Below are 15,018 nucleotides of genomic sequence, written 5' to 3' on the forward strand. Positions count from 1 at the left end.
TCTACCCTTTCTTTCCTCACTGTAATATAGATGCACACAAACAGTGGAGAATAGATCTATTGTTTAAAAAAATTACCACACCCTCTGCCAACAAGTTTGGCCCATGTGAAGCACAGCCTTTAATACACAACCATCACATTCAAACCGAGGGACAAATATGAAAGGGTGTCATTGTGTACATGCTGCTGCACAGAGCGTCTCTCAGCTCAACTCCCCCCTACTCAGCCCACAACTCCTCCGAATGGATTTAACACTGTAGAGTAGGGAAAATGTGTATATATACAGTACATGTATGCAAATCTCCTCTCACTCACAGTGCTTGATGTTGTCTTGATGTGAGGCCACACAGGAAGCAGTGTGAGAGCAGCCGTCCTGATACGCAGCCACTCAGCTGATCCAGCTTAGCCTCTCAGCCATCTCATTACTGCACAGCATCTGCTTCGTGTGGTCAAATGCACAAACACCACACACGCAACACTTTCACAGATATTTACAGAGAGAACCTGCTGACACACTGCTGGTGTAGACAAAAGACAACACAGTTGTTTGTTTTTTTTATCTTCAAAACATTCTGTTTTATTACAGAAAATCTTCAGGTTTTGAATATACTAGTTTCAAAGAGGTACATTCAGCTTAGAGGTTTGGAGTGTTGAAGCTGGAGACCCAAAGGGCTGGAAGTGGAGGGCCCCTGCTGTAGGACACAGAGCTGCTGAGGTGCCTGAAGGTGTCCACCTCCACCCAACCACAGACAGGGACACACTCCACAGCCAGAGCCTCTCGTGCTTTTTTTTTTTTTTTCATTTTGATTTGATTTTCTTAGAAAAAAAGTGGCTGGAAAAAGGTTGCATTAAAAATACAATCCATTCTTTTTATATACTTTCATTTAGACAGGCTAAACATTAGATTCAAACATATTCTAAGCTCTGAAAATAGCATTTCTGATGTCACTTAAAGGTTTTTCATTTGTTAAAGCAGGCAGTCCCTCTCAGTGTGTCCTCTTTACACCACGTATGTCTGGCACAGTGCAGTCTGGAGGTGACATGTCACAGAGGAAATAAAAAAACAACTTTCTTCCTTTTCCTAGACGGTCTTAGTAGGAAATAATGCAGAAAGGCGTGTATATTTTGTGAGAATAACATCGTTTTTAAAATCTCCAACTGGCGCTATGACTACGTATGCCATTCTGCAGATGCACTGTATCACACTGCCTGTCTTTGTCCACATGACAAAGAGCATCAAATGGGATTGGCGCAGACTCACATCAGGGCTGGAGTAAAACAGGCTAACTCAACTGGCACAAAGCTGAACACTCTCCACAATAAAAAAGATTTATGTAATAAAAATATAACATTTGTGAGTAAAATTACACTTAACAATAAATATGCAAGGTAGACAATATATGTTTGTGGGGAAAAAAAAAGAAGGAAAACATTTCAAAACAGTATCTAAAAGTGTCTGAAATCATGAAATGTTTAAATGGAATGTATGAAGCACTACACACAAGGAAGGAATGACAGGCCCAACAGTTCACTCTATCATCCTGTTTGTCAGCAGATCTGACAAACACAGCAACAAGAGTCTCACAGTGGCTTTAACTACGCTGACTCCGCAGATCTGGAGTCAGTTTCTTTACATTCCAACTTCAGTCTGACCGAAACAAAATATGCAAGCTATATAATGGGTGATGAATATAAATACCTCATTTAGGCTTTAGTGCATGTGTGCATATAAGTGTACAACGTGTGTGGTTACTGTGCGTGTGTCATCCACCTGATATGTGCGTGTGTGTGTGTGCGCTCAGGCATATAGTCATGTGCCTTAGTGACCGTCTATGCAATGAAGAAACCAGTTTCCTTAATAGTGCAGGAAAAGTGTGTAACCGAACTACATCAGCTAGGTTCAAGTAATCCTGGTTTTCATCTCACACAGGCATTCGTGGCTGTTCCCATCCAGTACATCTGCACGCACTAATGCAACACACACAGACAAACACATACGCACACCGACTTGTCACTTTCAGGTCACACGAGTGTGGACAGAATCTGATCGTTCATCTTTTTTGGCTTTGAGCAGATGCCAATATACATCTCTGAGCTATATACAGTACAGCATATATATATATATATATATATATATTTAATTTCTCATTTTAATTGGACTCTCTTAAATTATCTCTGAGTTTGGAAGATTTAGGTCATGTCCCAAGCAATGCTTCATTGCCAAAATATGCTTAACGTCTCTAATCTAGCTCTCAGTCGTACACAAACACACTTTTTGGACTGAGTGGTAATATGGCCACTTTTAACCCCTCTCACACACAGAACTCAACAGTAACTGCCGATTCATTCATAGAAAAACTATCAAATGAAAAGTCTGTTTGCTGCTCTGAGCTGAACATTCAGTAACTTGGATCTGTTGATGAGCGTATTTTCTAAAACATACAATAACCGTTTAAAGAATAACCACTGAAAGCTGTAGCAACTGTAAAGTAGAATAACTTCTTAAAGTATAAATTCTGAGGATATAATAAAAAAAAAGTCTGCAGAATACAGTGACTGATCAGTGGAGTGAAGTGTTCTTTTGAGCCTTCTTTCATGCAGATGTACCATTCTTGGAGTGGATATTACAACTGCTTGCTGAAACACAGCAGTTGAATAGCGCTACTGACAAGGCAGCCATGTATGCATTCATTTGTAAGCTAGTATTAAAAAAAAGTGGAAGAAAGAAAAGTCATGCCTGTCATCTGAGTAGATACTTTATAAAATAATGCAGGGCACTGCTCTGCAGGCATGCGTGTGGGGGTGTAAGGTTCGGGAATGGGCCGAGAAGGACGGAGAAGAGACACGCGAGTCAAAAGACTGCTAAACCACTTTTCATCCCCTCCCCCTCCTCAAGTCTCTTTAATTCTTGAATTTTTTTTCCTTCACTTCTTTCAAATGGCAGGCAGCTCCGACCAGAACAGCACCTGAATGAGGCTGATGTCACTGTTGTTGGAGTCCTTGCGGCCTTTTACTGGCGCTCCTTCAGGTGCTTGTAGGATAGTGGTGTGACAGCTGCAATCTGGGAAAGCACAAGCAAAGAGACTTTATTTTATGCTTTCACCATGAGCTTGTGCCAAGAACAGGAAGAGGACAAGAAACCTTGGAATCACCCCAAATCAACACAAAATAAGCAGAGACTGGCCACAAGAAAGTCAGCATAATCACACCTTCCCCTCCACCAGACAAACAGAAATCATGTAGAAAAGGAAATGATCCCAGTTTCATCCGAGCCTACTGATCCGCTGAAGTGTTAGAGAACTGCAGAAGGTTAGGTCTGTTGCTTTAGTTTACCTGGACGTTTGTTGGAAGCCACCATCTGACAGCTACAGGGAGAATAGAAATGCAGGTTAAACAGTGAAAGCTGCTGCAGCAAGCTTTGTGATTCTGTAAGGAAATCGGTGACCCTGGTCAACACTGATGGAAAGTGGTGCATTCAATCGTACCTGCTGGGGGGTTGACAAAAAAACTGAAAATACCTGAGGACATCTGACACAATGTGAGGTCTAGAGATGCCCTTCCACCTCAGAACTAGTGTGTTCATGGAACACATTGTTTTCATTATTGTTATTTATGGACAAAGACAAAATTTGCATCATTTTAATAAGACATTACAGCATTATCATAGGAATTATATAATAAAACCACAAAAATGAATTCATCTATTTCTGAATTTTTGAAATTCATCCTGAAATGACAATAAAATGCTCATTTATTATTAAGGAAGTGATTTTTTTTGTATTTCCAGCAATGACTACTTGATCACATCGGGACCCTTTTATTCACAGGGTACAGCCAGATAAGCAGCTGGTCGGTCAAACAACCAGCTCAGGTTTTCTTGTCTAGATTGACAAAGACCTGGGGATGAAAAGTGACAATGCGAAACAGAAACTCATTTTGGTAAAGTCACTTTTTGAAACAAAATGGGTTTTTTTTGCAAAAGAAACACCAGAATGAAGTAACATCTGATAATTATGACCTCAATTTCTATTTGTCCAATACTGAAATGTACAATCTGTGACAATCATGATATACATTTCATATCTTGGCTGCACTGGTCCATAATGTCTTATTATGCATTTGCTATCATTGAACATTTTCATCCTCCTGTATTTAAACATAAGATCTATGGCCGTTATCATTTTTGGTTTGTTTTCATTATTTTCTTGTCTATCCCCCATAATGCAGCAGCATTCAGTGTGCGGTTACACTGACATCACATCATGCACTGAGTCAAGCGTTGCAATCAGAAATGCATCCATTACTTGCCAAGACAGTTAGCAGACAAGCAAAACCACCAACACAGATTTGGATGTGCACACGGGAGAACACGACCATGACCGAACCACCACGTCACAAACGGCACACGGATTTCAGAAAGCGGAGAAGCTATAAACACACACCAGATCTGTTGTTTCACACTGCCAGAGAGGACAAAAACTGACACCGACGGCTCACACTCAGACACTCCTTGTCCAACTATGAGATGGACTGAAATTGATAACATTTAAAACTGGGGTTCAGAAGCACATGCAGAAGATAATATAAGCCGGGCATCCAAAGGAAGGCTGAAAGGAGCGCGTCTTTTTTTTTTTTTTTTTTCTTAGGTTTGTAGTATTAAGCCTTTGGATGCATTCATATGTTGAATAAATGCACCACTTGATCATTTCAACAAAAATGCTGACACAAAACAAGAGATATGGAAAAGATGCATCTCTTCAGCCAGCCAATATCAGCTTACACAACACACAGAAAAAAAAACAAAAAACACTGGGTCCTATTGAAAATGGCCTGTGTGCTATTATGCCTTTGATTTCCTTGTTATAAGTTAGAGACGAGAATTGCCGGAGCGGTTGACTGGGGGAGTGAGTCATTGATTGGTTTAAACGTCCTCAAAGTGGGCTAGTACCTGTTTAAATGACAGAATTCGACTCATCTGAAAAGGTTCTCATGAGCAGGGGCCTGGCTGAAGACCGGGGAGACTGGAGGCCCCCAGCGCTCGACTGAGACAGCTTCTTCTAGAAGGGCGAGGCAAGAAACACCAGTGACGTCACTACGCTGACAAACACACACACATTTCGTCTCTCTCTGCATCTTGTGCTCTCTCTCGCACACAAACGTACAGATACACAAAGAACAAACATATACATTCACAAAGACTTCAAAAGTGGACAATGAAAATCAGTCCAGTGTCTTTTTAAACACCTTTTCCGGGTTATAATAAGCCTATTTACAGCTCCAGAAAATACAGGACTACCATCTTGCACATTTATCAAAAGAACGAATGAAATAAAACACACACGCACACAGACGGACAAAATGCAGTGGCCTGCAGGGATTTTGCTGACGATCCAGGATGAGGTTGTGGACTTGAGCCTCATGCAGGTAAGTTTGGGTGCTTTGACGTGCTGCAGTCACCTGACTGGACATGCGGAGGCAGCAGGCATTGGAGCAGCACAGGCAGCTGAGAGGAAACACTGACTGATACAACTGGACAGACAAGGATGGAAGACTGACTGCACGATTTTAGCACGGACACCCTGTCCTACTCCACACTGCTGGTAGAGCTGGCCACACGCAATTCCTCCCAATTTAAAAAAACATATCTAAAGGAAAGCACTTGTGTAAAGGTTTAAATTGGGGCCTTGTAAGGGCAGCATTCCTGAGGCAGTAATTCATCTGAAATCTGAATTATCTAACCTAATCTGTCCAACCGAAGGGGATTATAACAATCTACAAAACACCTGTCCGAGTTACATTATAGGGTACGGAAGGAATCTCACAGTGGGAGAGGAAGGATACAACAAGTAGGAAACAAGCAAGTCTGGCAGACAGAGAGACTCTGCAGGAAGACACTTAAGCAGAAGTGCTGACAGAAAGAAAAAGAGACCTCAGTCACTCCATGAGAAGCTGTGAGTGCTAGCGGTCTGTGACAACATGAAGATAGTAGATGTCCCCGAGGAAGGAAGGCGATGTTTCATCTTTAGGGAGGACAGTCCAGAGAGGAAAAAAATAAGAGGGTGAGAAAGATAAGAAGAATGTATTAAAGTGCAAAAGCAATAGTACCAGTTAGGAAAACAAAGTTTGAAAGATGGGAAATGGGCAAAAAATAAGATTGTGGTGCAATCTAAAATAAAATGGTTCATTACCTGAAAATCCCACTCATTCAAACAACCGTGAATTAAACCTGTGGATTCATGAACCCCATGTATGTGAACACTTAGAACCATTGACAAAAAAATGTAAGCAGTTATTGTGTACATTCTTGAGTGATTCTACCACTTTTTTAACTCAGACAAAACAAATGTGTTCCATCTTTATTTTAATAAGTATTTGTTGCACAAATCTGAAAGCTGCATGGCTCCCCTCAAATATGTGCAAAACATTCGGTTCAGTTTGGTACTTTTTACCAAACAAAACAAGTCTTGGTACTATTTAAAAAAAACTGTGGGATACACCCAAAAGCATGCACATACCACCAAACATTTCCAGCTGCCTGGAAAAGAAACTGCTTATGAGGAGCAAACTGCAAACGACAAAATATGCGTGAGAAAGTCTTGTGGAGAAAATGAGTGTTCTATCAAACCAACCCTTATATAAAATAAACCCAATTTTAAAGACAGCTCCATCATACTCTCTATGGCAAAAGTCAAAGAAAATCTTGGAGTGTGCTTTTGATAATTTATCTTCAGTTTGTGTTCAACCAAACCTATGTGATTAAGACTCCTAGTTAACAGAACCCAGAAAACACCACTGGACCAATATCTCATGAATCATAATAGCTAGCAGAGCGATGTAAAGGAGCACAGGCGTATGCTTGGATGTTAGTCTTTATTACATTTCCAAAAAATGTGAGCTCAGATTTATTCTGTCTTGTCGTAGACCTTATGAACGCAAGGTAGATGTGAGTGGAAGTCAACAGCTCATTTAAACTCCCTTATTTACAAAGCCACACCCATTTTAGAGTAAGTCAATCGTATCTGAAAGCTTTGATTTAAATCCTTCGCATAACTTTACCAACCACACCTATTTCATCAATTCACTCTGAAAAATACATTATGGAGAATAACAACCAACTCCTTTTTACAACAAATATGTGTAAAATTGTATCAAGGAAAAGAGGAAGGGTGGTAAAGTAGAGTGGAAATGTGAGTTTGTCTGTGTGTTTCGGCTCTACCTGTCGAGAGTGGGGGCCGCGAGGCTTGCGGAACACCACAAGCAGGATCTCTGGCAGTAGGCTGAGCAGGATGAGCAGGATGATGACCAGCCAGGCCGACACCGAGCTCAGCATGTTGGCAAACACAAAGTACAAACGCTGCTGCCTCAGGAAAGGCCTGCAGGAGAGGCAGCACTTTAGTTCACATTGTTTGGAGGAGCTACAGGGTTTGGAGAGTATTGAAATTGATATCTTATCCTGGATTGTTTCCTAACCATATTATTCCTCCCCAGAAGAAGCTGAAAAACACATAGAAGGCCAGGGAACCCCAGATAACAAAGTGGTTGATCCATGTCCAATGCCGTGTGTCCAGAGCGAGCTGGAACGGTGGAGAAGACAAATGTCAAGCATATGAAGCACAGAAACACACAAATTATGCTCTTTCAGAAGACAAGATAAATAAACGGAGGGGAAACTTACCTTTAGCGTCACAGTGAAGACAAGAACAGTGAATACAATCGTTCCATATGACCAGTTCCCAAAAACCTGGATTTAAACAAGACAAATACGAAATTGAAGATGGGGGATAGTGTTTAATCATCCAAATCAGTCACACTCATTTAGAAAATGACAAATCAAACCTGGCCATTATCCTGCAGGGCTGGGTTGCTGAACAAATATCGAACACCAAAGAAGAAGAGCAAACCATGGAAGACTCCCAGCAACGTCCAGTAGAGGAATGGTCCCCACCGTAGCATAGCATTCTTAGCAATCTCTCTAAAGAAAGTCATAAAAGAGGAAGATCAACCTCCTTTTTAAGTCTTTCTGCACTAAACCTCAATCATGACAATTAAAACTATAACATATTCAAATGAGAAATGTAAACAGCTCTTCCTAAAACTCGCACTCATGCGGTGTTTCATGTCAAGTTAAATGTCTTAAGCTGCTTCATCATATAGCTTAAGGTGAAAAATATTCCTCTGAAAATAGCCTATGTTGCATCAGTGGAGACAACACTACAATCTAACATAGGAATATATACATGTATATAATCTATATAAATAGATATACAGAGAGAATGTGTATACATATATAGAATGTATATGAATGAAGATACAGTTAGCAGTCACTATGGAAGAGGGCCACCTATTTTGCAGAAATAACCTCCTAAACGTTGGCTGTTGTGAGTTATAATTGATTGCAGAAAAGCACTAAGACAGGACTTTACTTGGGTGTGCTTCCACTTTTTAATTATTTCTTTTAAAAGATCAGAAGATTGGCCTCTCAATCAACTGACTAAGCTACTGCTGCTCCAAAAAGTGAACCTAGATTTAAAAAAAAAAAAGAAGATTGTAATTTTTCTTATTTTTGACGACAGGATGCAGCATAACAGACGCACATAAATCCACGAACACACGGATGAGGAAAGACATCCCCTTGCTCACCTGTAGAGGGTAGCATTGTCCAGGAGAACCTCCATGCAGATGTGCTGCTCCAAAAGGCTGTAAGCCAGGATGGGCATGGAGGTGAAGCAGATGTTGTACATCGTCAAATAGGCCGCATCATACAGGGGCTGGGGAGGATGGGAGGAGGGGAGGATTGAAGGGGCAGGGGTTGGTAAGGAAGCGGAGGTGGAGGGATAGGGCAACTAGGGGTTAATATCATGGAGAGGATAAAACTCACACACGCCATCACAACTTAAACACACAGCACGTCATATAAGCAAGCTTATACAGGTCTTTCATGTACTTATGAAAGATGTATGTCATTGTCCTACAATGATATCTACAGTAATTAATGTGCAAACTGGGATTTTTATCTGAATGCAGAACCAGCAACAAACTAGATACATGCAGGGTATATTTCTTCTCTCATTAATAATAAATACCCCTGAGTGAATTTTTACAGTGACAGAAACACACGTGCCAACCGGATTACATAACATCCATATGCTATGTATCATGGTGGCAGAACATGACACATCCATGTTATTTCAACAGCTTTATGTAGTGTAAGACTGTGTATAAACATATCAGACCACATATCAAACATCCCAAGGGCAGTGAGGCAGGGACAATCTGAGGGAAAGAAATCTGGAATTCAGGAGGATGAGGAGGTGTAGATTTAAAGGACATTGCCTCCTTTCATGTTCAGAATATCTTTGAACCTCAATGAGATTCAGGACATACTCACTTGCTGAGAGTAGCCACAGAAGAACTGGTACAAAAACTGCGGTAAGATGAAGCAAAGATTCTGCAGGCAAAAAAAAGAAGGGGAACAGGCTCACAGTGATGGATAAAATCAAAGGACATCAAATGAATTCTCAAGTTCCTGTGTGCTTTTAAAGTTAGAAAAAATTGCAATACGTTAACCTGAGTTAAACCTAAAAATCAGCTTAAAATGTTGAGATAAATTCTGTCAAATCCGTATTTGTGCATTGCGTAACTCCCAGAGTAAGTGGATGGTGAGTTTGTTGGGGAAGCAAAGACTTTACTGAAACTCCAAACAAGCTGCAAGATGAAAAGTCAACGTGACAGACGCATTTGCTCCTCCTACCTTGTAAAAGAAATATTGGACGAGGTGTGCAATGCGAACGTAGTAGAGATGCCCATGAGCCAACAAAAGTTTCTTAAGGTGCTTGAGTTTGGGGATGGCATAGTCACTGTTCCTCACTGCCTGCCGGCCTTCTTTGCCCTTAATGCCTGAAACACCAAACCAAAAAATTACACACTATCGTCACTAAAAAGCTACACTTAGTAATTACAGAGCCCTTAGACACTTCTTACCAATGCCAACATGAGCTTCTAAAATCATGCTGACATCATTGGCTCCATCTCCAATGGAGAGGGTAATTGGGCAGCCTTTGGAGTTCTTTACCATTTTCACAATCTATACATAGAGCATGACAAAGGGGTAAGAATTAAAAACCCATAAAGTCATCACTGTAACAGTACACACAAGATTGTACATTATGAACAACAAGTGATGTAAACTTTATAATACTGCAATAATACATAAAATACTTCATCAAAACTAATAGCAAGCTCATCAAACTGTCCAAAAAACTAAGAGCTAAGACTCCATATAAGGATGTCCACACTATGTAGCAAATATTTTAACAGTAACTTGTAAACTGTGACTCTGCATGTAATGGCTTATCTGTCTGATGAGACCAAAGTATATAGTGTGATTTGTCTTTTTCCTGACCAAACTGGCCTCCAAGTCGTTTATATTTTATAATGTAAGTAAATACTAAAGTCATTTCTATTGTGCAAAATCCTAAATGTGTGCAACTCTCTTGCTGTGGAGACGTTCATATGGATTCTGCTGCTGTCTGATGATGAGGAGGGAAGACTCCTACAAACTGCTGGAAGAAACAAATTAAATGTAAGCTCCTGTTAACGTTTTGTGAAAACTTACATTACATTTACAAAATGTTATTTTTAAGTTATTTTGGTTTGTAATAAATTTCAATTTTTAGAGCAAAATGCACAAGAAAGGTATTTTATGACTTGGGCTGCAAATGGTGACTTTGTGCTCCCTGTAATGTTTTTGGATCAATGTTTGTCCTTAACTGGTGAATAGAGTTTACCTCAAATTGTTTCATACAACACAAAGTATGCTGCTTGTGGCTGCCAAACCGTTAATGTAACTGCATGCAGTTTAGATTTGTGCCGTGTTCAAAATGATAGAGAAATGCTGTTGAAAGATTTCTGCCGCAGCTTCGAAAAAAAAAGTTGCAGACCTGAAGCCGACATGTTCAGATGCACTCCTCAAAGGGGCTTTCTTTAATGAACAGCTTCCACATTTTAAGTAATTGTCCTGACCTGTGCCTTCTGTAGAGGAGCCATGCGGCAGCAGAGCACAGCTGTGCAGTTCTGACAAATCTGCAGGAACAGGTTCTTGTAGCGACTTGAGTTGGACTCGGTGGATGAGTTGAGCACCATCGACAGAGTGGCTCCATCTATGATAAAACCATAATCCTGGTTGGTCAAAGACCAACTCCTACAACACAGAGAAGAGAAACTGGTGAAAACTGAACTACCTCCGAGATTCAGTTCAATTATCTCCTAAATAAAAATATCACAAAATTATCTCAACGTATAAACTAAGATGATGTAAGTCGAGGTACCAACCTGGTGACGCCAGCCTTTACAGGGGGAGCATCCTGTACAGCTTTCTTGTGATATTCAAGCAAGAGCTCATGCAGCCGCTCCTCACGCCTCCTCCCTCCATCCTCTAGAGTACGGACTGTTAGCTCCAACAGCTCTGTGTTCCTCTGGAACAATCTACAAGCATAGCAGGTGGACTTTGCTGTTTCCATTTTGTCCCCCGTTAGGACCCAAACCTTCATGCCTGCTCCCTGAAGAGCTTCCATGGTTTCCGCTGCCTCCTCCTGAAGTCTGCAGGATAGGAACATAAAGAAAAGAATGAGACCAATTAAATTATCATACCAAGTCCGAGATGTTTCTACTATCATAAGAGGGAAAAAAATTCACCAGCTGAACAACAGACACCAAGGTTAAAATACAAAGGAGTGAATTCCATGATAGCAAAGAAAAACCACAACACAAGATCAGCAAAGCTTTTTCTAACGCAAACTAATCTAGAGGATAAGTGTCTTTCCTCCAGTAAATATCATTAGAGGCTGTGGTTTTAACTGACACAAATACAATAGGTTGTCTCTATCATGGTCATACTTGCTTGTACTAAGGCATCAAATCCACACTGTAATTCATTAAAGTTTCAGACAGTGTGGCACTTTAAAATACATACAGTATACTGAAGTACATATGCTTATAATTAAATGATTTTATTGTGCTTAGATTTTATTATAAACACATTTTCATTCAAATTGCAATACTTGTATATAAATCTATTCATGCAGGTTGTTTTCTGGAATCTTTGATTGTCAGTCGCTGCTTAACCACAAGATGGCAGAGTGAGATTACAAAAGAAAAAAAAAAAAAAAAGGCTTTTTGTTGAAATAAATCCACTTAAGTGAAATTCAAAATGCAACTTCATACTGAACAAAAAAAACAGCAGTAATCTAGTGGCATGTGACACAGTCTGCCACAAAACATCCACAGAAGGAGGAACTCATTCTGGCAGCGCCTTGCTTTCATAAACATAGCGAGTCAGAACAAGAAGTTAATGACGGGTTTATTGCAGGCTTCTCCAAACTTTTGGCCTCTTTGTTAGTTTTAGGTTCATTATAAGATTTCTTTGTGTAGAGGGTTTTCACCCATTAAACTTCTTGGTAGTTATGTTTAATGAGAAGGAGGGAAAAAGAAGCATATAAAAAAAGACATTCAGCAACTTTCATCAGCTGTTTCATTAGTGAGAGCTTTGCAGTATTTGTGTAAGCACCCACCTATCTTCGACAGCTGTAGCTCCAATCAGGCTCATTCCAGTCTCCACTTGGTTATAAACAGCCATTAGCTTCTGCTCTCTGTCCTGCAGAGCCAGTCTAGCTTCCCTCAATCCTGCATCTGCTTGGGCATACTCCTCTGCGCTAAGATACTTGTAGGCCACACACAGTGTTCGGTAGCCCTCCTGAACAGTGACAGCGAGTAATATTACGACAACAAAATAATCTGTCAGGAAATCATTACAACAGTTCAGAGGCTTGGAAAGAGAAGTTGCTTTTGTCACTCACTGTTGCATTACGCTCCACATGCATGCGTATCCTTTCGACCTCCTCCTGTCTAACGCGGGGGAAGATGGAAGAGTCTGCTCCCTTACAGAACAGCAGTGTATCACCTGGGCACAAAGAAAACACAGTCATACAGACACACGACGACGTCTGATGGCGAATACTAAATCATAGTTAATGCAACAAGCCTGACAGTAATCTCAAGGTCACCTGATATGGCTCTGACGATTACACTCATTCGTCTTCTCACTGGGTCAAAGTTCAACACATGAAGTAGTTCATATCTGTGGAGAGTACGGAATGGAAACAGAATAAAAGATGTGAACAGAAAAAAAAAAAAAGACTAAAACCAAAACATTTTGTGTTTGTAATGACTGACTTACATTTCAACATCATTGTTCCTGTTGAGAATTTTCATGGTTTTACTTTCAAGACCAAGAAATGTGAAGCCGTACCTGCAGATGGAGACAAATCACTACGAATGTGGCTTCTGTGCGCTGATATGCAAAATGAATATACATCCTATAGAAATGCATATCAGCTGGGTTTCTCCAAATACAATTCTGTGATATTTGTATTTAAACTACAAGCTTGGTACAATTCCACTTCAACTCAATGAGTCATAACAGTCCATATTTTACCTCATGGCACCCTTGACCAGAGCCACCTCATCAGGTGAGGAGGCAATAAAGCCCCTCAGCATCTCCGGTGTTTGAAGCACTTCTCCATCCTCTCCTAAGCCATCCACCTCGTCTATCCGTCCGTCCATTTGACATCGACTCTGCTCTGTAGGCTCCTTCACCTGGACTGTGTGGCACAGACACAGGGCTCGCAGAAACAGCTCTTCCCTCTCCTAATAACACAACGTTTAACATGGCTTAATAGAGTAAAATAAAATAAGTTAAATGCTGAATAAACAATATCATTAAATCTGTAAATGAACCATGCCCCCTGAAACTAATTTATACTAATCACTCACTTGGATGTTATTTATACGACACTTTCCATGTAAATGAAATGTAACACAAAATGCTTTACAGATAACAGAAATAAAAAGGCAATAATCAATAATCACTTAGATAAAAGCCTGATTATAGCCACAGTGCAGCCACATATGGAACCACACACAGTAGCTGGACTTCAGATAAACCCCTGAACTTACAACCATTTGTCTAAATAGACCTCTTATCAACAAGTGTTGAAGTGCAGTCAGTTAAAGTGTTATCAGGTGCTCATGTGAAGAGCTCCCAGCTCCTCTTTCCCCTCCTCCATATCAACTGCATATGTTGACATGTCAAGGAGAGTGTTCGTGGGTGACCTATGAAGGGGCTTTCTGAGCAACGAGCTATATAATGACCATATGTTAATGCTAGTGTGACTTTTACAACAGATGGAGGGACACCACAACACCTACCCTGCCAGCTTTCTGCTGTACTTTGTTCACAGGTCCATCTGTGACACAGAATCCGTCCAACTCTGAGCTCGCGTCCCTGTACTTGTACTGGAAGCCGTCTATGCAGCACTCGATGAACTCCATGTTATTCTGAGTTAGGGTGCCCGTCTTGTCCGTGAAGACATACTCCACCTACAGGCAATATGATTTGGAAATTAAAAAAAAAAAAAAAGACTATAAATACATTTAAAGATTACAACAATAAAATTAGGCAACTGCTTCCATAAACAATTAGACTATTATTCAGTTGAACATAGCATCACTTTTAAGTGAAGTAATCGTCTGGCAAACTGAGTATGACTAATCTATGGCATCACTGCTTAAGTTTGAAGTGCCATAAAAACAAGAGATGTCATGACAGACGTCTGGTGTTTATTTTTTAAAACAATTCTTTTATATACTAGCATCTAACTTGGTCTCACATGCAAGTGGGATTTTTTAATGCTTGTAAAAGTGGCTGTGAATGTGATACGCAGAACCACATAGAACAATCTTTTTTTCATGACTTCGGGAAAACTTTGAGGAAACACATTAAATATTGACTTTGAATGAATTAGCTTGGAGTGACTTAAAGTGCTAGTGGTTGTTCCTTTCTAATGCACATTATTCACAGACACTGGATATCTGCTGTTCAGAAAAAGGGTTATATTTTTGACAAATTTCATAATATCATCTGGGGGTTTTTCTCAGTTTCCAAGAGCCATAGAAGACATCA

General features: G+C 40.2%; 1 protein-coding gene across 11 annotated transcripts in view; it reads right to left on the bottom strand.

Moving 5' to 3' along the window:
- Nucleotides 1–95: 95 nt before the first annotated feature.
- atp11c (ATPase phospholipid transporting 11C) overlaps nt 96–15,018 on the bottom strand; it is a 44,864-nt gene continuing 29,941 nt past the window's right edge. For 2 of the 11 annotated variants that reach the window (XM_051954019.1, XM_051954022.1), the window contains exons 13-29: nt 14,265–14,435; nt 13,492–13,703; nt 13,234–13,305; nt 13,061–13,134; nt 12,854–12,957; nt 12,569–12,750; nt 11,331–11,597; nt 11,022–11,199; nt 9,981–10,083; nt 9,751–9,896; nt 9,388–9,447; nt 8,640–8,767; nt 7,836–7,971; nt 7,675–7,740; nt 7,470–7,573; nt 7,216–7,372; nt 96–5,056 (exon numbers count right to left, since the gene is read on the bottom strand). In XM_051954019.1, coding sequence (XP_051809979.1) covers nt 4,952–5,056; nt 7,216–7,372; nt 7,470–7,573; nt 7,675–7,740; nt 7,836–7,971; nt 8,640–8,767; nt 9,388–9,447; nt 9,751–9,896; nt 9,981–10,083; nt 11,022–11,199; nt 11,331–11,597; nt 12,569–12,750; nt 12,854–12,957; nt 13,061–13,134; nt 13,234–13,305; nt 13,492–13,703; nt 14,265–14,435 — 2,265 coding nt within the window. In that variant the 3' untranslated portion in view covers nt 96–4,951. Of the gene's footprint in view, nt 6,020–7,215; nt 7,373–7,469; nt 7,574–7,674; nt 7,741–7,835; nt 7,972–8,639; nt 8,768–9,387; nt 9,448–9,750; nt 9,897–9,980; nt 10,084–11,021; nt 11,200–11,330; nt 11,598–12,568; nt 12,751–12,853; nt 12,958–13,060; nt 13,135–13,233; nt 13,306–13,491; nt 13,704–14,264; nt 14,436–15,018 lie in introns of all 11 variants that reach the window. The other 9 variants (XM_022194894.2, XM_022194899.2, XR_007944503.1 and 6 more) reach the window with 9 other exon arrangements.

The sequence above is a fragment of the Acanthochromis polyacanthus genome, chromosome 10 (assembly GCF_021347895.1).
Source record: "Acanthochromis polyacanthus isolate Apoly-LR-REF ecotype Palm Island chromosome 10, KAUST_Apoly_ChrSc, whole genome shotgun sequence".
In the NCBI taxonomy this organism is placed as follows: Eukaryota; Metazoa; Chordata; class Actinopteri; family Pomacentridae; genus Acanthochromis; species Acanthochromis polyacanthus.